General features: G+C 42.2%; 3 protein-coding genes across 3 annotated transcripts; 2 read left to right on the top strand and 1 right to left on the bottom strand.

Moving 5' to 3' along the window:
• Positions 1–584: 584 nt before the first annotated feature.
• Positions 585–12,074, bottom strand: LOC128259209 (adenylate cyclase, terminal-differentiation specific). The gene is given in 11 exon segments (XM_052991457.1): positions 585–1,381; positions 1,384–1,414; positions 1,487–1,580; positions 2,483–2,721; positions 2,824–2,919; positions 4,140–4,214; positions 4,743–4,871; positions 5,069–5,411; positions 5,974–6,147; positions 9,445–9,510; positions 10,661–12,074. Coding segments are annotated over 11 exon segments (1,407 nt in total). The 5' UTR covers positions 10,741–12,074; the 3' UTR covers positions 585–1,301.
• A 783-nt stretch (positions 12,075–12,857) lies between these two features.
• On the top strand, positions 12,858–16,472 carry LOC128259562 (unc-112-related protein). Its single transcript, XM_052992034.1, has 2 exons — positions 12,858–13,373; positions 13,440–16,472. The coding sequence occupies exon 2, from the start codon at positions 13,514–13,516 to the stop codon at positions 15,647–15,649; it is 2,136 nt and encodes a 711-aa protein (XP_052847994.1). The 5' UTR covers positions 12,858–13,373; positions 13,440–13,513; the 3' UTR covers positions 15,650–16,472.
• A 1,462-nt stretch (positions 16,473–17,934) lies between these two features.
• Positions 17,935–24,026, top strand: LOC128259561 (activated Cdc42 kinase Ack). The gene is made up of 3 exons (XM_052992032.1): positions 17,935–18,370; positions 20,366–21,516; positions 21,576–24,026. Exons 2-3 carry the CDS (start codon positions 20,369–20,371, stop codon positions 23,623–23,625), a joined length of 3,198 nt encoding a protein of 1,065 aa, XP_052847992.1. The 5' UTR covers positions 17,935–18,370; positions 20,366–20,368; the 3' UTR covers positions 23,626–24,026.
• The last annotated feature ends 455 nt before the right edge of the window (positions 24,027–24,481 follow it).

Genomic DNA, 24,481 nt, shown 5'->3' with positions numbered 1-24,481 from the left:
CCAGGAATGGATCGATCAGCACCTAAGCCAGTAATTAGTTTTAAGGTTCTAATAAAGAACTTTTATGACTACTCTTCTGGGTGGTTAAATTAATTAAAATTTTTAACTTTTTTTAAGAGCTTCGAATTGAAAATCTTGATTTCTGATTGGCAATACATTCAATATATGAGCAAACTCGATAATCATAGCCCTTAAAATATTGAAAATTGGTGCCTGAGTATTAAATATTGCTTTAACATTTGACCTCAGATGATCAATTAAATTCTACAGGAATATATATGACACAACAAAAATGAATATTATTGAAAATTAATAAAATATGAGATTTGTTAGAGTAAAAGGCTAGTGAAGAACTGTTTTCAGTTTCGTAATAAAACACATGATTTCTAAATGACATGGGCCTTGAAAAAAAAAAAACATTTTTAATTAAAACTTGCTAAAATATGAGACAACCTCTGGCTGCTCAATTAAATTTTAAACTAATACACTATTGTCATAGACCCTAAAGTATTCAAGATGTGTTCCTGAATATTGAAAACAGCTAAATCAAACAGATTTCCGCTTCAAACAAAAACATATCCAACTTCTAGCTACTGTTAATTTGTTTATTTTTCGCAAAGTAGTTTCCAACGTAATCGTTAAATAGAGAACGGCAAACATAAACTGGACGTGTTCATTGCATTATAGGTAAGTGTATTAAAATTAGGGTTTAGCGTTAATTGCTTTCGTGTACAATTACTTAACAAAGTCATGGGTGTAAATTTCAACTAGTCTTACAAAGAAAAACAAGGAAGATACATTGTGCTTGGCGCCTTGGGCGTCATTAGTTCATTAGTTTCGATCTTCGCGAGTTAAGTACAAAAGAAGGCTAGTTTTTTGTGGTCTGTGCTCGAACGGGGATCAACTGAACGGGATCTGGGATCAATAGGCGGAAATCAATCTAAGCGTTAGTTAATAAATCAACTTCCATCCATCCAGCGATTATCTCCTACGTTTCTGTTTCTGTTTCTTTTTCTTTTTCTGATTCCGTTAGCAAAGTTCGTTACGTGACAAAAATGCTTACAAAATGTTGCTAGTTACACTATGACAGTTTACAATTGGCAAGTATGAATCGTTATCCTCGTTAAGTATCTGATTTGTTTTTGTTTGTTGCTTAAGACGTTAGTATAATATCAGTTTTTTCCTTGTCTCCTCTGATCTCCTCTGATCTGCAGCTTTGGCTGCTTGTCTTTTAAGTGTTTTTCTCTGGTCATTTGTGTGTTGGATTAGCTAATCGACATGCGATTAGAGAGCCGTCTTCATCATTCGCCCGCCATCTCATCGATGCGACATCGCACAGCGTGTTCCAGCACCTCCAGACTGGCGTAATCCAACTCTTTACCAAGCATAGAGTGGCGGACAGCAGATTTGAGTTCTGCGAAGAAAGGATATGATTCAGTTATCGATCGAGCTTATCGACGGTGTGTCACATCCCATATACACTCACCCTATTAACGGGCCTGCGATGGTAGCCCGAGTAGTGATTCATCACGGAGGCCGACAGAGTCGTGGTCGAGTCACTATAACGACCCTCGGGTCGCCTGCAAAAGAAATACGTTAATTAGTTTGAAGTATTAAACCATTTAATTAAGACACTTAGATACTAAGTGCTAATCGATTTTTGCTTATCAACTTGCAAATAATGGTTTAATTTTAACGATATCCTTAATAAAACAAATTCCGTTTGTAAGCAACACTTAAATTGTTTGCCCAATAACATTGGTAATTAATAATAATTAAATAAATTAGAAACCTTTTTGTATGCATTTTAGTCAACAATATCTCCTAACAATATAATGTTTATTAAAAATAAAAGCAATTAAATAAACTTAAAGCCCTTTTGTTGATGTAATTTACAAAATACTATTTGTTAATTTAATATAGGCTTTAAAAAAATGATAATTTAAATTCAAGGCTGTATAAATTCTTGAAAATTACGGAAAATAAAATTGGTTAAAGCGTTTTGTTAGCTTTAAAAAAGATATTAATAAAAATCAATGCTGTAAAAGCAATATATTAACTTAAATACAATGCTAATGCATTTTACCCAACAAAATCTATAAACAATTATATATAAATTAAATGCTTCAAATGCTCTTCATTTAAACAGTGCTCTAAAGAAATAATATTCAAAAAACCAGGCTATAAAAGTTCTTTAAAATATAAATAAATCAACATCTGTCCCTTTTGCTGATGCAATTTACATAACAATATATGTTAACGATTAAATATAAATCCATGGTATTTGTTTAAAATTCCTGCCACAAAGCGCGTGTAACCCATTGAAAAGTAAACGAAGTAAACATTTAAAGTAAACACGAACACTGCCTGGATATCTGTGACATGTCACACACTGTTTGCCCATGATAAAATAAACGGAAACCACGATATGCTAATTGGCACCGCTGACCTCTGACCGCTGACCCCCGAGCGATGACCTCACCTCGACCTGGGCCTGTCCTCCGGATCCCATTCGCCTCCGTTCTCCCGGGCACTGCCGTTCCGGTAGGCGGTCGTCTCCGGTCCCGCGCTGCGCCGCTGCTGGTGGTGCAACTGCATCTGGCTACCGTAGGGATTGTGGTGCACCTGAGGCGCCTGCTGGTGCTCCTCCCACTCGGTGAGGTCCGTCTGGCTGTGGCGGTAGTGCGCCGGGTAGGCGGGCCGGTCCGACTGGTAGTATTCCTGTGCGGGAATACCACAATTAGATAGCTTCACCCTCATCCAGACCCTCATCCAGACCCAGCGATCCACGCTTTCGCCTCCACACCGGATGGCCGGGCTTACCTTCATCGAGTGCGCGGAAATGCTGGGCGGGAGCGGCGTGGGCCGCACCTCCCTGTAGGTCTGCGGACTACTCTCCTGGTCGGATCCCGGCGAGCGCTGCTCGTCGAGTCCGGTGGTTTGGTAGTGATTTCGTTAGTTGTGCGGTTTGCATTTTAGTTGGGTTTTTTTTTTTTTTTTGGGAGCGGTGCATGGTTGGTGAGAAAGGCAGCAGATTAGAAACGTTAGACACGAGTTGATATCACCCCACACACGTTCCCCAGGGCAATCCACACATGACAAATTGCTCAGCAAGCCATTCGGAGAGTAGGGGGCAATTTCACACTGGTTCAGTGGTTTTCGGAGGGACTAACCCTTTCTCTAGACACACAGAAAATACTGCCACTTAAAATACAATTAGAAAAGAATAATACACTTGAAAAAATGGTCATCTATACAAAAGCTAAAGAAAATCCTTTTTTAACCAAATAAATTCAAACCACATTGATTTCATTAAAATGTTGCCACCATTTAATTGAATATTTGAATAGTAAATTAAGGTAATAACGTTTCCACTAAAATGTTCTCACCATTTAATGAAATATTTTTGTAGTAAAATAAGGTAATGATTTCTTTATGGAAAATACACATGAAAAAATGGTATGCAAAAATAAAAGCAATAGAATTATTTTTCTAACAATAGAAAGTCAACCCAATTGACTTTATCATTCATTTTACCATTTAATGAAATATTTTAATGGTAAAATCAGGTAAATTAAGTTATGTTAAAATGCTCGGACTATAATATTTTGTAGTAATGGAAAATATTTGAATCAGTTAATATATTTTCTGATTATTCCTAGCAAACATGTTAACCATTTTCCTGCCGTGTATGAATACGTAATGACCCATTTTATATGGTTCATTTTAGACTTTTGTTTTGGGCCTCTTTGGCAATTATTGTTCGTCCCCCAGTTCCCATCTATTTCTCTGCACTTGGTTCCAAAGTCAACTGACTGACTTAACCCACAAAAGCCGGCAAACAGACAATGGCTTATTGGACAAGCAGCGGGAAAATAGGAGAACCTTAAACATGTCGAAGCCATCGCGTGACTGTCCCTCCACCCCCCGGAATAGCCACCCTCTCCTCCGTTTTCCATTCGTGTGTGACAGGCCCACACCTTCGAACCTCTCGAATCTCAAAACTCGAACCTCGAACCTCGAAAATAGGGCCCTCGAAAGTGGGCCCGACAACAAGCTCAATTCTGTCATGTGGGATGCGTGGGGCTGTTAGGGTGTTGTTTAGTATTCTCTGGCGGTGAAGGGGCAGTGGATCTTACATCGTATTGGTGGTAGGAGGTGCGCTGCTCTTTGGTTATGGTGTTATACATGGGCGATGGTGGATGCACGGGTTCCTGGGGGAAGGCCGAAACGAGATTAGTGGGCATTTTTGTTAAGGAGGGGGGAGAAGTGTGATACCAGATCTTCTGAGAGCCTGTAATTTATGGTGATGAAGGCTATTAACTCTAAGCGAAACAAAGCATAGATTAACTAGTCGGAACAAAAAAAGGGTATGAACAAAATATAGATAACAAAATAGCTAATTAAACATTGGAAAATGTAAGTAGTTTCATGGACAGCACATCTACATAAATATATTTAAAAAAAATTATACTAAACTGTAAAGGTTATTCTCTCTGACTAATGATTAAAAATACCGTTAAGTAATTATTCTAAACTAAATAGAAATAAAAATCTACTACTGGATTTTATTGCAATAACGCAGCATATGCATGTCATCCATATGTCTATAATAAATAAAATAAAAATCTGGGAAAATACTGGTTGCAATTGAACAACAATACGGAATATGCCAGGTTAATTTATAATTTTGTAAGATGAGTGATCTCTAAACTCAACCCAACCTTCTGGCTATCCATTACCTTGGTGGGCGTGGGTGGCTGAGAACCTTTTAAGGGCTGAGCCGTCTGCACGTGGTAGAGATCGCTGGCACTGTGGCTGATGTTTCCATCGCTGCTGTTGTTGACCAGCGGACTGGCCAACTGCGGCGGCTTGTTACCAAAATATAGAGTTAATGGGAATGGGTTTGGGTTTGGGTTTAAGTTTGGGGGAGGGAACAGAAATAGACCAAAACGGGGGGCGAGAGTTGATTACGAGAGTTCATTACAAAGGCGGGAGATTATAGCAGCTAAAAACCAGGGCGTGGTGTGGGAAAATCCACAAATCGCAGACAATGGGAGCCATTTACCTCTTTCATGGGACTGGAGCTGCGGCGCTGCTGCTGCGACTGTTGCTGCTGCGGTTGCTGATGTTGCTGGTGGTGATATTGCTGTTGATGTTGCTGCTGCTGCGACGGCGGCGAGTGTTGCGGGTAGCTGTGTTGCTGCTGTTGCTGCTGCTGCTGCGGCATCTGTTGCGGCGACGTTCGTGCCGTCTGCTGCTGCTGCTGGTAGGCATCCTCGTACACCTCGTCCTCCGGAGCGGCGCCACCGCCTCCTCCACGCAGGGCGTCGTCCAACTCCTCCTGTGTGACCTCCACATTGTCAAGCTTCTTCAGGTTGGGCAAAGCGCGTAACACGACCGCCCGATAGCTGCAATTGCGGTTAGACAGAGGTGAGACCGATCATTTGGGGCTTCGCTAGCACAGTAACCACAGAGTCGGATAAATTTACATATATGGTAAGTGTTATTTGTTAAATTAGCAATAGAATTTAAAGGTGCTTTGTCATTTTTCCAAACAAAAATCAATGATTATGAGGTAAAAATAACTCCCAAAAACATAAAATGATCATCAAAAAACTTCTTTAGAATACATTTAGATTGCTTTTAGTTATAGACGATCCCTTAAAAAGTGAAAAAAAAAATAATTCGATTTTTAGCAAGATTTAAAGTTTAAAGCTTTTGTGCACAAAATCACGTTTTAAAGCTAATGAATATTGCAATAAACAAAGTAAAACCTTTCTAACAACAAAGAATTTTTCTCAACAAATAAAATATACATTATTATGAATAATATAAATTTTTCTTTAAATAAATAGAACATTATTAAGTAGTAAAAAATCACTTTAAATTAGGATATATTAGTTGCTATTCAAAGTATGGTAAAAGTGGTTCATTGTATATTTCTTTTCAATATTTTGTAGAGTTACTTACTTGGCGCCCGCTCGATCGCAGCAAGGATTTTCCTCCAGCCAGAGATACCTGAGGGCCGGCAGGTTCTGCAGATAGGCGATCTCGTTGATGTCCGAGATGTTGTTCTTGCGTAGATACAGTTCCTGCAGTTTGTTGCATTCCTCGAACGGCGACAGTGTGCTGATCTTGTTGACACTGCAGAAAACCAGAAAAACATACACCTTTTAGGTTCAAGAAACTTTCTCTTGAAGGCGACAAAGGCGCCAGCACAACTAACTGCCGTGAATCATGCTCAAAACAACACAAAAGATTCTCCGGCAGATGCGTGCGGTCATTAACTCGTCGGATTCTTCGCAGAATTCCCCACAAATAACAGTTAAAGATGCTCGGCAGGGGGAAAAGCTGATTGTCATCATTTGTCTGCGTCTAGGTCAGGTTTGGACTGGTGTTCCGGTCGAATCCCCGCCTAGCACCTCGGCTCCTAACAACGCTAATTACCGTCTGAAGTGGCCAATTGCCGATGGCCAAAAGCGTGCCTTGATTGGCGGCTGGCTAAATGAATAAGTAAAGGAAAGATATTTTGCCACACTGAGGGAAAACATACTGCGAAATAACAACCAAAATTAATGGACTTAAAAAAATGTACACGACAAATAATGGGATTTAAAATTTAGACATTTTTAAACTTCTTAAATTAAAAAACATTCAATAAATATAAAAGCTTTGAGTTGCAGTAAAATGTATTTAGCACACAACAAATTAAGTTTCGACTTGCTGAATGAAATCTGTCTAATAGTAAAGATCTGATTAAACCTTTTTTATAATATACATTTTCACAAAGTAAATAAAATCTTCAGGGCTATTTATCTATAAACAACTCTCGAATTACGAAATCTGTATTGTAACAAAGATCTGAACAGTGCCACTATTCTGATTTAAATTGTCATAAAGTAAATAAATTTTCAGTGTTATTTTTCTAACAATAATTCTCCAATTCAATGACACATTTCAGTCGTTTTTCTCCCAGTGTTGATACTAGAAACATTGTTTTCCCATGCAGGGCGGCGGGTACGACAGAAACAACTGTCTAAACTTAGCCAGGAAGATCGCTAAATGGCACACGAGTGCGTTGCCTCATTGAATGTCTGGTATCTGGAATTTGTGGCCCCGCTTCCACTATTAATAGTTCGACAAATAAATCAGGCCAATCGAGTGCCAATGAGTGGCTCTCTTCCTTAAATATGCATAATCAAAGTTCCCCCAAAGAGTCAAGGTTACCGAGCACTTGAGTACTACTAAGTGGATATTCCATTGATAGGTCGTTGTGGAAGTAAAAAGGAAAAGTGCTAACAGCACGCAAGTCAAATCAATATGCACACTCATAAGGCAAAGGAAACGGAATTGTAAAAAGGGGCGAATATATACCCAAGAAATGGAGACTACGCCAACGCATTTTACCTGAAGCATAGTGAAGCAAACTGATTTATGGCTCATTTATTGCGTACACTACTCCAGGCCTAGCACAACAAACACCCAAACAAAGTTGAGAGGACCCCACGTAAAACTAATGCCCAACGAGTTGAGACCAAAAAGGTTTTCGTTGTATAATGTTAAGCCCAAGTTAAATAATGCAAACAGAGCAGCCCTCTACGAGAAGTTATTGCCCTCTGGCTTACATGCTTGCCATATTAATATATTCATTCACTTTTGTATATAGAAAACTGGTGGCATTATCTATTGGCTGATAAAGCTCCACGACAGTTGCGTAGTCTCGATTGCGGTAATAGCTTCCTGATAACAGAAATGACAAGACCAGAACTCTTAAGAACGTCTGATACAATGGATTCGAAGAGGTATATATCTAGAAAAGCCAATAAAAGAAGAGCTCGCCTTTTCCTGCTTCTATTTTTATATCATTTGTGGTTCATCTTAAATTAAATCAAGTTAATTGATGTTTGCTCCCCATTTTTTAAGACAGAATTTGTGTTATCATTTTGACAACAGCAACAAAAACCAACAAATCTTTATTGCATTTAAAGAAATTGAAAGTAATGCTAAAGCGTTGCTTTTAGTATTTAAATAAACATTTTCTTTAGACATTTATATTTAATTGTAAAGCACATATTTTATGGGTTTTATTTTTGTGAGTCATTTTATTTCAAGGCCTTTTAAGTAAGAACCAAAAAACAAAATACCAAAAAACAAGAGGCCAAAAAAGGAGCACTTTTGCTTTTAATCAAGATTGGCTCACAATTGTTTAATTTAATTTTGTATGTTTTTTTATAGGATTAATTTCTACCACCTCTTTCCTCTTCTGATCTAACATAAAATAATTTTGAGCTCTTAAATCTTGTAATAGACCTACTGAGCTTAAGTCAGAAATGTCTTTCTTTAATTCGATTTGAAACTATATTCCAAGTCAAATAACTTAATTGATTTTAAATTATATTCCATGTCAAAGAATTATTAGCTATTTATGATTTAACTTTTTGATAATTCTAATACTATTTGTTATATTATTATTTACCTTTTGGAATAGAAAACTTCAAAAATTCTTTGCCAAACCTTATTTCTTCTTATGATTTGATATAAATATATATCCTATACGATAATTATTTTTTCCTGTTAAGTATAATTTCAGAGACTTATTTGCTTCCTCTGATAATTTCTTTGAAAACAACTGATTCGCCCATACCCACATTTTTATTTCCTGTTCGGAACAGCTATTCTCACGGTTCTTTTCCCCAAGTTCATTGGCAAATCGCCCCGAGTTCGCTCCTTTTAAGGCCACAAACTCTTGTGTACACCTCCTCCCATATCTCTGCCATATGCATAATTAAACGAATCCGTCAGAGAGTCGAGAGTTGTCAGCATATTGCCAGCAGATGACGGTGAAGTTTGGCGGCGAATCGATTTCGGCGACCTTGGCAGTCAAAATGATTGTCGCCTTTTAAGGCAAAATGAGCAGAAAAATCAGCAGCAAAAGCAGCAGCAGCAGCGCATGCAAAGTTATCGAGCGACATGCAAGTACAACGAGTACAAAAACAAGTACAAGTAACAAGTACGAGATTGTACTTCATCGAGGGGCACAGACGAAAGTATCTGGCAGATACGAGTCATAACTATAGTATCTGCCCCCTACGCAATGGCCTACGCGACTTGGAAAAGTACTCGGCCAGTTGCTATTGCCAATTTTGGAGCTCCCACGACTTTTAGCTTACTATATTTTGTGTAGTTTTCTGCGGCCGCTGTTGCCGCTGCTTTTTGCATTAATTACGCGCTTGAGCGTGCCAAAGTATTTCTCGTATTTCAGCTTGCCTAATGATGGGGCGATGACATCACTTGAAAGCAAATATCTCAGCGGTTAAATATATCTTTCCCGCTTTCTTGGCAGGCAACCCGACGACGACTTTGGATCAATCAGAGCACGGGTCAGGAAATGATGATCGCGATGATCCTTGTATGAGATTTATTCCACGACTAGCGACTTACCTTAGAGCCAAAACCTCCACTCCACGCATTCGCTTGATGATGGACACATCGCTGAGATCACTGCCCCTGAAATAAACAGAGAATGGATGGTATTTTAATAAAGATAAATGTACAGTGGAGCCCCCTTTAAAGTCATCACGCGCACTTATCGCAGATGGGTCAAGAGTTGGGGGAGGGAGGGGCCCATCTCGAAAAGTAGCTCAACTGCTTTTCACGCTTTTCCAAACGTTTTTCTCTGGAGGGGCGCGTGTTTTTCCAGCCCAGGGAATCGTGACTTGCTCCAAAGTGGACACTTCTAAACTGGTTAGAAGATTGCCCCCGGATTTGGGTCGAGTGAAAGCAGCCGGCGCAGTAGAAGTGAGCAGCAAAGTGGGCAGATCCCCTAGACCCCAGACCATAGACCCCAGATCGTAGACCTATACAGATCGAAGCTTTCACTACGACTGACTGCACCTGCCCCGGCACGATTAGCAATAGATCAATGCACGGGCGGAAATTAGATCGAAAATCGATTTAATGTACAGTGGGGTAAAAGTTATTGATTCTTCACGATGGCATTAAGCCGATAAAAATAATATAAAATTATTTGATAAATAATTTATTTGCATTCCTACATTGAGATAAGTTCAAAATAAGTTCAAAATAAGTTCATGCCATGCATGCCTTAATATATGAATCAAAAATATGAATTTATTTACCATAGTATGGTAATATAGAAACTAAAGGATTTCCAAAAAATTTCATTAAACGATGGCTAAAGCATATAATTGAGTTCATTAAAAATAATATTAAATTACTTTCTTAACATTTATTATTAGCCCTACTAATATTACTATTTTATGATAAGTTAAAATTTAAAAGTTAAACCAAATTAACTTCATATATATGGGCTTACATGGAAAAACCACAGAGGAAAACAAAAATATTTTCAAACAACATTTAATTTAAATACGTTTTTTTTAGTTAATTTGTGGTAAATATAATAAAATTCACATAAAATTTATTTACTTGTTGTAGTAATAACAATTACTCATTTAACATTTTTGTTTGAGTGGTGACTAATCAAAACAAATTTAAAAACCAAATCGAAGCTAAATATAAATGTACATAAGATTGAATTTAAATTTTAACTAGTTCTGCAACAAATCCTTTTTTTATTTTAAGACTTTAAGGTTTTCTAAATAATTTTTTCTTGTGTTCTAGACTAAGTACTTACCAGCAATTTAGCTTTTTGATCAGGGACAGATCGGACTGCTTGGCCCGCGCAATCACCATTTCCTCGGTAAGTCTCGACATTGTCTGTGAATGTGATTGTGACTGTGATTGTAATTGTGATGGCGGTTACGATGGTGATGCTGTTGCTTTTGCTGTTGCTGTTGCTCCAACTGGTCGTCCAACTGGTGTTCAACTGACCCGTGGCCACAGGTGTGCCACTTGCAGATTCCGTCTATATGTGTATAAAATACCGCCGATGGTTGATGGTTGATGGTTGATGGTTAACCACGTATTTAAGCCGCTTGTGAATGCCCAATTTTAGATGGCGAGAGGTGAGCAGCAAATGCAATACAACAATAACTACACCAACAGGTTACGCTGGCTAGGTAAATAATGTTTTTTTGTTATTGTTGTTATTGTAATCACTGGCGTGTCGTAGGCGTTGCCTTATTTTTGCTGTAATTTGTATGTAATTACGTAGGCCTCCAGGTTTTCAAGTTCCTTTGGATTCGGATTTATCAACCGCTTGAAGTTGGATTGCAGTATCTTTGTAATTTGTTGCACTTATGTAGGTCCTAACGTTTCCAAGTTTTTAGCCGCTTCAAGATTGCCGTTTTCCTATTGTATCTGGTATCTGGTATTTTGTATCTTGTATCTCGTAGTATCTGCCGCTATGTAAAGCGTATCTCCTGCACGGATGACTAATCTCGGGTTGTTGCGCCGCGCTTTTGTTTTTATTTTTACTATATCCAAACGTAACTGGCCGTTGTACCAGCACTATCTTTATCTGTATCTTGTATGTTTATTTCATGCTCGAAATCTTGTTGTTTTTGCCAAAAATTGTTGCTTGCACTGAGAGGTACGAGAAATTTTGGCCAATTCACATCGTCTGGATCGATTTTTTCGCGCGCCCAGATGTTTCCGTTTTGCCCGTTTTTCGTGGATTAGTGGGTGTGTTTTATCGGCTTACTTGCTATACGTTTACACCAACTGAACACTTTATGCCGACACTTTCCATTTCAAACTGACAACCGAATGTAAAGCTAACTGAGATTAAACGAAATTCAGACTTTTTCAGTTCCGATTTTCCGATTTTCCATGCACCTATTTTTCGTATCTCTCTCCCAAAGGTATGTATGCAAGTGTAGATGTAAGCACGCGAGAGTGTATAGGTGTGAGCCAGAGCGAGACAGCAGAGACGCGCGTGTTTTACACAATACTGCACTATTATATACTATTATTAATTGTGTTTTTTTCGATGGTACGTGCGCTCGGCTCGACGGCGAGAAACAATCTGGGCGCTTTGGGGCCTTTCTGCCGTCCAACTGGAGCTTTCATTGTCTTTGTTTACGAATGCGGTGTGAAGAGGAAGAGAGGAGAGAGCGAAAGAGAGCGTGGGCGGTCAACCAGTTTTGTTTTTTGTTTTGTTAAGGTGTGTGTGATTGTCATTATAAAGGTATTAATTATATTATATATTTCTTTTAATTGATAATCTTTAGGATTAACTAGTTAAAAGATGTAGAATTATAAAAAAACAGCATAGTATTATTTTTCGGTTTCACAGACTTGCCACCAGTGTGACCTTGCAGGCGAAAAGGAAAGCCCTATCGAAACAGTTTTGGTATTTAGCACTGTTACTATTTGGTATACATATTTCAAATTATTCAACTAGTGGCTGTTTTAAAATAAACCGATAAAAATAATCAGGCTCATAAAATAAAAAGAAATTTAAGTTATAATTCAGTAAAATAAACTTATAGCATTGACTATGTTTTCTCACTACAAAAATAATTCAAGTAAGAACATTACAGAACTTTTAATTATTATACAAGTACAAAAAATTAATTTTGAAATAAACACCTGAAGGGATACGTTACAAAACAATACTACTTAAGCGTAAAATAATGTAGTAAAGTTAAACTTAATTTTATAAATAATCGAAATTACATAATAACAGAATATAAAAAAGTCACATTAGTAGGGAGCGCTAATAAATTAACTTTCATTTAATTATTTACATAAGAAATCTTCAATTTAAATTTTGAATTTTCAAATTAATTTGCATTCGTTGTACCGAATACGTATACCAATACGTAAATTTTAGTTTTGGTATAAGCCAATATTTTAGTATAATTTGCGTGATCTAAACTCGTTAGAGATGGATTAAGATCGATAGATTTCAGTAGTATCGATGACATCTATTGGCCTCAATGCTTCCACCTCTAAATCGTGCTGATTTATTTATAAATTTATTTCTCTCTATCGTTTCTCGCTTTGTTTCGTCGCCCGCGACGTGTTGTTTTGTGAAAATTTGCATCGCATTTTATAGCGCGTGCATTAGTGTTGGTCGGTGTGTTGACGTGCGAGAAAAAGCGACGCTGCGAATTGCGCGAGATCGGAGAAAACAAAACATCTCGTCATATCCCAAGCAGCGACAGCAACAGCAACCCATTAAAACATAACCTTGGGCGTGTATTAATCGAGTGATCCCTCCACACCCCCCCGCCCCCAACCAATTTGATCTGAATTACTTGGCTTGCTGTTGGAACTGTTGTTTTCTGGTTCCGCTGGCGTTTCTGTTTCCGTGCAAACATCTGGCGAGATAAGGGCCTATATACGACCGCCCCCTCTCCAGACCCCCCCGTCTCACTCAGGAAGCCCCCTCGAATACGAAAAAAAAAAAACTTGGTTGCAAAAACGGCGGCGCGCTGAACGTAAGTTGGATTACGTCATCGTTTGAGGGCAATTTTAGACTCTGATTGTGCCATATATACACACAGATATAACTCGCAGTTATAGTTTCGCCTTTGGACACAACAGACGCCCGCGCATCCGAACGGTTTTTTTTGGCGAGATGATTCATGTGGGCGAGAATACGTGGAACCTGCGGATCCTCATCACGGATTTGCAGGTGGAGAAGACCCTCAGGGTGAAGGGCGATCAGCATATTGGCGGCGTAATGCTGCAACTGGTGGATCCGGAGATGCCCAAGGATTGGTCCGATCACGCTTTATGGTGGCCCGCCAAGAATGTCTGGCTGACCAGGACACGATCCACTCTGGACCAGGCCGGAGTCCAGTCGGACTCCTTTCTGCACTTCACACCCATGCACAAAACACTGAGGATCCAGATGCCCGATCTTCGCTATCTCGACTACCGTGTCAAATTCTCGGCCAAAACTTTTGAAGCCGTTGTCAGTCTGTGCAAGGATCTGGATATACGTTACCCCGAGGAACTGTCGCTGTGCAAACCCCTGGAACCGGAGCATCTCAAGAAGAACTTCTCGAAGTTGCCGCAACGCAAGATTCCCGTAGCGGAGGCGAATGGCGTGGCCTATTTGCAGCCAGCGGCGGACACCAACTCATTTGTCCCGATCACAGGCGCCTACAACGGCAGCAATGGCAGTCTGGATCGCTCGCACAATGGCAATCTGCTGTGCGCTCCGGTCTCACCGTATGCCACCACTCCCCGGAAAGCAGCCACTGCGCCGGGCACGCCCATCAGCTCGCCAACGGGCACCTGGAAGCACAACTCCACGGGCTATGCCAGCTACGATTCCAACTCCAGTTTCGGTGACCTCCAGGAGAACCTGGCCATGTCGCCCAGGTCACCCAGTCCGGATGTGAGAGCTCGCCTGGTTCGACCCAAGTCTCGAGTGGAGAAGGCGCGCCTCAATGTGGGCTGGTTGGACTCGTCGCTTTCCATCATGGAGCAAGGAGTTAGGGAGTACGATACCCTTTGCCTGCGCTTCAAATACTTCACCTTCTTCGATCTGAACCCCAAGTACGACCAGGTGAGGATCAATCAGCTGTACGAGCAGGCGAAATGGAGCATTCTCAACGAGGAACTGGATGCCACCGAGGAGGAGACCCTCATGTTCGCCGCCCTGCAGTTCCAGGTTAACCACCAGACGGATCTGCATCCGCCAGGCATCGATTCTGGCATAGACACCTCCAGTCAGGAGACTGGTGGCGAGGACGACATCGACTCGGCTCTTAACGAGCTGCAGATCACGCTCGAAGGTCCGGACGGTGGCAAGGATCAGGGCAACATCACCAGGATACCAGAGCTGTCGGACTATCTGAAATTCCTGAAGCCGCAGCGGTTCACCCTCAAGGGATACAAGCGCTACTTCTTCACCTACAGGGATCTGCATCTGCACCTGTACAAATCGCAGGAGGAGTCGCGACGAGGAGCACCCAGCATCAGCATCAATTTGCGGGGCTGCGAGGTGACGCCCGACGTGAATCTCGCCCAGGGAAAGTTTGCCATCCGACTGGAGGTGCCGCCAGAGGGCCGGAATGGGCCGAACAGCGAGGTCTGGGTGAGATGCGAGAACGAGGAGCAGTACGCCAAGTGGATGGCTGCCTGTCGCCTGGCCGCCAAGGGTCGCTCTTTGGCCGACAGCTCGTACGACAGCGAGGTGAGCAGCATTCGCTCGCTGCTCCAGATGCAGAAACCCGCCCAGGGAGCTCCGCTCACCGTCAATCCCCGGAGTGTGGAGCCCATGGACTACCTATCGCCCAAGATGATGCGCAAACTATCCAGCAAGGCAGTGCAGAGGATTTTGGAGGCGCACGCCAACGTGCGCCAGCTGCCACTGATGGAGGCCAAGATGAAGTACATCCAGGCCTGGCAATCACTGCCCGACTTCGGCGTCACCCTGTTCGTCATCAAGTTCGACGGCCACAAGAAGGAGGAGCTGCTGGGCGTGGCCAACAACCGGATCATGCGCATGGACCTTGGCACCGGCGATCACATCAAGACCTGGCGCTACAACACCATGAAGGCCTGGAACGTCAACTGGGGCATCAAGTGCATGATGATCCAGCTGCAGGACGAGAACATCATCTTCTCCGTCCAGTCGGCGGACTGCAAGGTGGTGCACGAGTTCATCGGTGGCTACATATTCATGTCCATGCGCTCCAAGGAGAACAACCAGACGCTGAACGAGGAGATGTTCCACAAGCTGACGGGCGGCTGGTCGTAAACGGATTAGCGGTTTGCGAAATCTGGAGGAGTGAGGCGGAATGGAGTGGAGTGGAGTCTTACGAGTGCCAAGCACAAATCTCGTCGCATGCTCTGCAGTTTTATCTATATTTACCTAAAGTAGGGTGCGTTGATTTATGGGTTGAAATGTAATCAGCGGACTATGCTAAGCAACTTTGTCCACCAGTTGAAGCTTCCTCAATGTTAAAAACTTAACAAGGTCTTCTTTCCGTTCTGGTTAATAGCTTAAATTTGTATCTTCTTTGAAAATTATTTTTGTGTTCTCATTGCCGGCATTTACCCTAAAGAATAATTAACTTTATGGCAGCCAGAACAGCTATTAAAAGAATTAGGTAAACTTGGAATAAATCCAAGTACTGGTATTTGTGTTGTAAAGATCTAGGCCAATAATTAACTTGATTTTAAGACGAAAGTTGCTTGAAATTGTCCAACGATTACCTCCAATTTGTATCAACCCAGTCAGTCGAAGCACCCTAATCGAAAGCGTAAGCGTTGTGTGTAAAAGTGTTGATGGAAGTGGAATTCTAGACTAATAACAATCACCACGCTGATAACGATTATGATAACGATGTTGTGCCTTCGCCAGAGCAATCTTAACCCAAAACAAGTCCAAGTCAATGTCCTGTGTTCTCTGTGTTGTCTGTTTTTCTAACACAGCGTTAAAGTTTACACTTCTTAAGTCCTTTTTGTACCACACTTGTGCGGACTTGTGCGCGACTAACCCGCAGTTTTACATATTGTATATTTATTAAACAAATTAATAAGCAGAATAAATTATTTTATATGTTTTTAATGATCGTAAACGATGGTGCGTTTGCTTGCATTCCAATTGGCAGCTGGTAACCCGATCGCGCGCGCCCTAGGGGATTACTCATCCAATTTTATAAAGGGTTATGGGCCTCCAGAGGGGCGTTGTTGCAATATTCTCGGGCGTTTAATATAAAGCACGGGTATTGTTATTATAACAGCGCACTCAATTGAATTGATAAGCACCCAAGCACGACTCATTCGTCGCTATATGGGGATTTGAGATTATAGGAAGCTCCGCGTTCCATACCGTTGATTGATGGCCGCCTCGGATCGTAGAGTTATGTGCCTCTGAATGGGGCAACTTCTCACGCAATGCCTTGCGAAATCTTCAATTTAATATAATTTAAGCACGGGTGACACTGACTCTTAAGAAGTGAAACATTCCGGATGTGGCTGAAAAAGGATTGACAAACAAATAATCAGTCAAATGTTTGTTTTTAGAAGACTTGTTATACAAAAAATATGATAACAAATATTTTTTTGTATAACAAACAACTGCATATTTTTGTTTATTTTTTATTTTCTACATAGAAATATCTAAATATCTATTTGTTGTTAGTTTGATTAAAATAGTCTTAAAAGGGAGGAACAACTCATTTGGGGTAAAACAGAAGGAATGTTGCCTATTTGTAACAAATGTAAATAATTACTTTGGAAACCACTTTGGTGACTCTTATGGAAGAATAATGCGGATGTAAATAAATTGTGATTAATGCAAAATAAGCAAAAATTCTTTAATTTGAATCATTCCTCCGATAGAATAAAAGTTTTTTTTAAATTGAGTTAAAAACAGAAATTAGGATGATTAATATTTATTTATATTTTTTAATGGTCGCCTTTGAATTAAGAAAAAAGACTTCTTTTAACTTACAAATAGGTATTGTTATTTAAGTACTATTAGAAATATTAAATTCATGATTTTTTGTTCAACCACTAAACAAAATTTTCATTATTATAAATTTTAATTATTGATAACAGAACAAAACTTTTATATCGAATTTAGCACGTAACGTAATAAAAAGTCCGTTAAAAGCGTTCGTAGCGCAATATAGCGGGGACTCACTCCGCGGTTAGCAAAGACTTGATCCAAGACTAGCAAAGAACCGTTAAAGATGGGAAATCATCGATTACAGCACGATATCGTTTATCAATATTATAAAAACATCGTTGTTAACCCACCTCTGTTTTCAAATTCAATCGCAAATTAAACGCTCTTTATTGTTTAAGCCCCGCTTTCCGCGAACAACAAAGTAAACGTACACAAATTAACGAATCAAGTGAATTTAAGCAAAAAGAATTACGTTTTTACCTGTTTTCGTGGCACCTGCGATTTGCGTTGCTGTTTCTGCGTGCATTTCACAAATACATTCGCAGCGAATGCGTGTCTGTGTGAAATTGTGCAAAAACCTGTGACGACAGAGGGGGCGGGGGCGGAGGGGGACTTTTGCTGGCGTTGTTGAAAGCAAATATATTCATTGTTTTTGTGTGTGCACTATAAATTAATATTAAAGTGGCGGCGTCATGAGGGGACCGCTTACCTCTCGCCAGCGAATCCGAAAACCCAGCAGACAGCTGCTCATTTGGCGAGTGTAAACAAAGCGCTCACACACACACACACACACACACACGTGCAAACGACTACGGCTGGCCCTCGCATATCGAATTTCGCATCTTTAAGCCACGAAATCTCCATATCCACTTCCATTTTGCCACCGTCGCATCATCTTTTGTCTGGCCAACCTGTTCGCATCCAGACAGGAAGTATCTCCAAGTTGGCAAGTTCATCCAAGTGCAGCGACGTCGACGGAAGCAGTAGCAGAAGCAGCGCTGCCAGCGTCGCAGCAGCAGCAGCTGTAAAGTTGTAAACGGAACAATCACCTCTTAAAATTTGGTGAGTATTTGTTAGTTTAAAAAGTAAAGCCCTTTCGAATACCCCGGGGAAATTAAACAAATGTTGAACAAACACATCAAACGGACTAGCCTAGCCCCTTCATTGATTTCAGGGTGGGATAGTTGTCATACAGTGGAACCCCCCACCTGATTAAATCGACCTTAACTTTTGGCATTCATAGTTGTACATATTGAAAAGATAATAATTTTAATATTTACAACTAAAGTTGAGGGACAAAATCTGACTTAAATAAAATTAAAATGGCATAAATAAAATTTAAAATATATAAAATTTAAAATATATAAAAGGTATTTCAGTGAACTTATTGATCTGATTATATTTAAATGTAGCTACAAGATGATAAATAAAATATCTTATTTTATATATTTAATTGTATTGTAGGTCTATGACTGAAATATAGTCATTCATATTTAAAAATATCTTGTAGATACAAATCTTGTTTTCTTACAAAACTATCTTTGGATTCAAAGCAATGGTATAAAATGTATCTTTTCATTATTTTTTAATTTAATGTATTTTAAATCTTTCATCAAACCCTTTCTCATTATTTGTAAATATTTGATGGTACCAATTCTATTTTCTCAAAATTTGATTATAGACAGTGGAATATTTAAAGATAAGTTCAATAACGGGGAAAAGATGGAACATATTAAAATCCTTAAACGCCATAGCAATTCTGTTTTGTTTGAGTTGAGGAAGTTCGACTGTATTCAAATCGCCATATAGAATGCAACAGGAAAGTGTTTGTACCTGGGTTATTTGTGTACCTCGGAGTCACCATTTTTGAAATATATTTTTAACGACAGATGGTTAGTTATGGACGTTTGACTGTATCTAATTACACAGCTGATAACCTGCTCTCAACTGGGCGTTGTTTTGTCTCTTTTCGCCATCACTGTCTGCCTCTCGCATCCGCTAAATTCCAGTTTCCGCCCGAATAATTAGTCAAACTGTCGCCGCAAAGTGTAATTTCTATTATTCGCTTGTTAACAATAGGCATTATCATGCAGGACTCTTAGGGGCATGCATATCGGTTTCGTTTTATGTTTTCCCATCTGCTCACCTTCTGTTGCGCTCTATAAATAAACTCCACTTTAGCACGCGCCAGAGTTCAAGCCGCCTTCTGAGTTCCCCTCAATTTCCCCCTATCAGATTTTAACAACCATTTCATCCCGGATGGGGGTTTACAAGGTGACGCAACGCGTTTACGTGGATTGCCAAGAAAACGTAACGTCATGTGGGGACATATTTACACAAATCCACTTTTGTGTGCATTGGCCCCTCTTGGAAACAGTCATATATATTCAACAAGTATTGCTCAAAATAGCCTACTGCTTTGTCGAAGTTCATAGAATTAAGTAATAGTTTGGCCCGTAATCCGCTCACATCCGCTGGCCTTAGCAAATACGCGGAAAAACGGTCATGATAAAGTTTTAGGAATGTTAAAAGTTATTGCTATTTGCTTGACAATCATTTGGTTCTAAAAACTTTGGTTTGAAAATCACAGAGTTCTTATCTATGCTCGATTCTAAAATATATTCTCTAAGTTTAAATGGTTTCTGAGAAGCGTGGACTATAAAAATATAAATTTAAGATTAAAATTCTTTTTAGGATAAAATTTTTTTTTTTTAGATGGATCAGATTGACTTAATTAAGGCATTGGTTTGTCAATATCTAATTAATATATATAATCCACTAGACTTAACTTTTAGATTCATAAATGCCGAATGTCGTCATAAATCACTGAATTCTTTGCGTCACCTTTTATGCATGGCAACATGTGGAATTGCTTATTTGTGCCCATAAATGTTGCACACTTTCGTTGCCCCCTTAGCAATTTTTATCGCCCAGCGCGGGGATTACGTGATCGCGCTACTGACCGAGTACGAGTACCCTTGACCACAGTTCATTCACCGATCAGTATGTTTTCGAGATTGCCTTCAACTGATTGGGTTTCGTTGTGTGCTCTTCCAGGATATGACCTCCACTTCGGCGGCAGATGGCGGTGGCGGTTGCCTCAGTGGCGAGACGGCCTGGCTGGAGGATCTGCTGCGCGAGGTGCAGCTGGAGCAGTTTCTGGACAGGATTCGCGACGATCTGCAGGTGACCCGGCTGGCGCACTTCGACTATGTGCTGCCCGATGACCTGGAGCGCTGTGGCCTGGGCAAACCGGCCATTCGCCGGCTTATGGAGGCGGTGCGCAAAAAGAAGGCCCACCAGTGGCGCAAGAACATCCTGTCCAAGCTGATCGGTGGCGGCAAGCAGCCCTCATCCAAGAAGCAGTCCTCCTCCGCCCGAGAATCCAACCAGGGCAATGGCACCCAGCTGACCTGCCTCATCCACGAAAAGGACATCACCATGGGTCTGAAGCTGGGCGACGGATCCTTCGGCGTGGTGCGACGTGGCGAATGGAGTGCCTCGCCGGCGGGCAAGGTCATCCCGGTGGCCGTTAAGGTGCTCAAGTCGGACAATCTCACCCAGCCGGGCATCATAGACGACTTCTTTCGCGAGGTTCAGGCCATGCACGCCCTGGATCACGCCAATCTGGTACGGCTGTACGGCGTGGTGCTGTCGCAGCCCATGATGATGATCACCGAGCTGGCGGAACGAGGATCGCTGCTGGACACGCTGCGCAAGCAGTGCCGCCACACCTCGCTGACCATCATCTGGAACTGGTCGGTGCAGATTGTGACCGGCATGGCCTATCTGGAGCAGAAGCGCTTCCTGCATCGCGATCTCGCCTGCCGCAATGTCCTGCTCGCCGCCGGCAACAAGATCAAGATCGGAGACTTTGGCCTGATGCGCGCCCTGCCGCAGGAGGACGACTGCTATGTGATGTCCGAGCACAAGAAGGTGCCTTTTCCCTGGTGCGCTCCGGAATCGCTACGCTTCCGGCAGTTCTCGCACGCCTCGGACACCTGGATGTTTGGCGTGACGCTGTGGGAGATGTTCAGCTTCGGCGAGGATCCCTGGGTGGGTCTGAATGGCTCACAGATCCTGCGCAAGATCGATCGCGAGGGGGAGCGACTGCATCAGCCGGACGCCTGTCCACCGGACGTCTACGCCATGATGCTCCAGTGCTGGGATAAGACGCCCGCAGAGCGACCCACTTTCGCCGCTCTCAAGTAGGTTTCCTAAGCTTTAAGTATAAAGTTGTATGCTAATTTTGTTGCCTGCTTTACAGGGAATATCTGGCCAGCATGTCACCGCCTGTAATGCGAGCCTGCCGCAGCCACCACGAGTCCAAGGGCCTCCAGATAGAGCCCGGCGACACCATTGCCATCATCGATGGCCGCCACGAGCTGAAGCTGATCAAGGGCCAGAACCAGCGCACTTTCGACATTGGAATCTTTCCGCGGAATCTGCTGGAGCAGCGGAAAGTGGGTGCTGCCGGGGATGTGGCGATGCGGAGCAGCATGGCCAACGGCTCCACGTCCTCCTCGCCCTTTGGCTTCTGCTGGGGCGGGGCGGCTGCCATGGCCAACGGTGAGGATCGGCAGCGGAAGTGCGCCTCACTGGCCAACCAGCCGCACGCCAAGGAGCGCAAGTCGACGTCTAGCAAGCAGTTCGCCTACAACAAACTGGTCAATGAGGCGGCCGCGGCGGCAGGGCTCCAGCGACGGAATGCGGTGAAGCACAAGGGAGCCGTGGTGGGTCCACAGCGTCCTCCGCCGCCGCAGTTCCTCCAGGAGGGCATCCTCATCGACATTTCGCCCGAAATGCGACCTTTGGGCGGTGGTGGTGGCGGAGCAGCGGAAGGAGCAGGCGATAGTTCATCTCTGCAGGCGGACAGTTCCTTTTGCCTGCTGGATGCCCCCATAGATGTGCCCACTTTGGCCGAATCCAGTGGATCGGGGGAACTGAATGCCTCCCCCACTTACTATATCCAAGCTTCGCCTGGTCGCCTACAACCGCCTCCGTATCAGATGCCACCCACTTACTCGAACACCATGGAGTTTGTCCAGAAGCGAGACCTTCACCAACAGCAGCTGGCGACGCCTGCAAGGGAGCGGGATCCCTTCGACACCACAAATCTGGAGACTGCCGTGGCACTCTACTCGAATTTCAATCAATCCCTAGAGGCAGTTCCTCCACCAGCGCCCATCTACAACAGTCCTTCGGTCAGGAAGAGCCTTTTTGGTGGCTCCAACTCGAACAAGGAGAACATACCTGCCCTGGAGTCAGCGGCAATGCAGCTAAATCTCAGTAATCTTGCCCTGGAACGACATGACACCATGAGTAGCCAAACTTTGGAACCGATGCCGGCTCCTCCTGCAGATGGAAAGCTGCTGGACAAATCCTTCATTGCCGAACTGGAGAAGGACATGTACAGCAATGGACAGAACCGGGCGCAGGAGGAGTACCAGCGCAACTCCACGCAGATGTATGCCAGCAAGGACATGGTGTACAAACAGAATCTCACGCCCCTCAAGAACGGAGTGTCCGCCGGCGGCACAGGCCACTCGAATCATTCCAGTCCCTCGTCGACGGCCTCGCCCAAGCAAAACAATTTGGAGGCGGCAGCAGCAGCGGCAGCCACAACTCAGAGCGTAGTGAATCGCATCTGGTACGAGCAGGTGGCCTCCACCTCCTCCGAGTACTATGCGCATCCACCGCCGGAGCAGCTAGAAGAGCAGATCTATCAGAATCATCATCAGGAGTCAAACCATTCGTTTGTGGCTATATCTAATAGGGTGGTGGCACCCAAGAACAATGCATACGCCTCCTCCGGTTCCTTGTACGATGCAGTGGCCGCCAGCACGGCAGGATCCACCTACTACGGCCAAGTGCCGAACGGCAGTGGCGCCGTGCTGTACGATGAGGTGACCCAGGATGACTACCTGCGGCCCACGCGACCTGCTCCACTGGCGCCACCGCCCCTCTCCGCCCAGCAGATCCAACGGCGGATGGAGAAGATGCGGATGCAGCAGCAGCAGCAGCTGGAGGGTGCCCATCAGCTGTACGCTCCGGTGCCTTCGGACTACGGACGCGAGCAGGAGAAGCTGCAGCAGCTGATGCAGGAACTGGGCAGCTCGGCGGTGGAGCAGGATGTGCGCAATGCCCTACGAGCGGCCAGCGGCGATGTGGCCCTGGCCACGAGGCACTACAAGATCGATCAGTTGGCGCGGCTGGGCGTGGCTGGGCGACCCCAGTGCGAACAGGCCCTGCAGCAGACCAACTGGAGCTTAGAGGTCGCCGCCGAACTACTGCTGCAGTCCACAAACGCAGGCTAAACTCACAAACAAGAGAGCAACAACAACAACAACAACAACAACCATGTATTACAACGCCTCGAATATAATTGCTTTAGTTTTAATTGCTGAATATTCGTCTATAATTAGCCAACAAAGTCTCGAATCTTTATCAAAATACTCCTAGGTGAATGCATGCATGCAAACACACACATTGTCAACGACTGTACAATATGTTCTATTCTATATAAGCGAAATCGTATAAAATTATTTTATAATTGTTATTCGATGTCTGCGTACTTTTAAATGCCCCGGAAATTTAATTTACAAGCGAAATCGAATCGTTCGAAAAGAAAGCCGCAAAAGGTTATGGATGTCAGCGCATGCAACAATTAATTTGTTTTGAAATCAAATAAATTATATGTAATTGTTACAAAACGAAATTGTCTTTTGAATTTGCCGCCAAATGGGAGGTCTAAAAAAATATACTACAAAAACATACTTGAGTGCTATGTGGAAATATACCAATTAACTGTAGAAATAATACTTATTCATGGGTGTAGCGAGGGGGATTGAGCTCATAACTTCGTTTATAAAACCGATATGGTCAAAAAAAGGAAATTTCTTGAATGGGTTTTTTAAAGCCAATTTGGCAAAATTTTTTTTTTTATTTAAAAGCTTTTAATTAAAAAAGACTGGTGGGAAAAAGTTGGTCTCTGTCGAACTTTTTCGAAATTAAAAATTAAATAATTTTATTTAAATATTAATTATTTTTGAAACGAATTTTTTTTTTTTTAATTTATAAGCATTTATTTAAAACGTAAGCAAGTTTTAAAAGGTTGTTTTTGAATTTTAGAAATGAAAGAATATAAACTTTTTCAAAAATCGAAAAGTATAT

Source organism: Drosophila gunungcola, assembly GCF_025200985.1.
Source record: "Drosophila gunungcola strain Sukarami chromosome 3L unlocalized genomic scaffold, Dgunungcola_SK_2 000005F, whole genome shotgun sequence".
NCBI lineage: Eukaryota > Metazoa > Arthropoda > Insecta > Diptera > Drosophilidae > Drosophila > Drosophila gunungcola.
Note: the sequence above shows the minus strand (reverse complement) of the source record. Positions and strands in the feature narration are given on the sequence as shown.

Coding starts and splice junctions, on each gene's coding strand:
- LOC128259562 (XM_052992034.1), top strand. CDS start 13,514: ATGATTCATGTGGGCGAGAATACGTGGAACCTGCGGATCCTCATCACG.
- LOC128259561 (XM_052992032.1), top strand. CDS start 20,369: ATGACCTCCACTTCGGCGGCAGATGGCGGTGGCGGTTGCCTCAGTGGC. Junction 21,517..21,575: donor CCCACTTTCGCCGCTCTCAA/GTAGGTTTCCTA, acceptor CCTGCTTTACAG/GGAATATCTGGCCAGCATGT.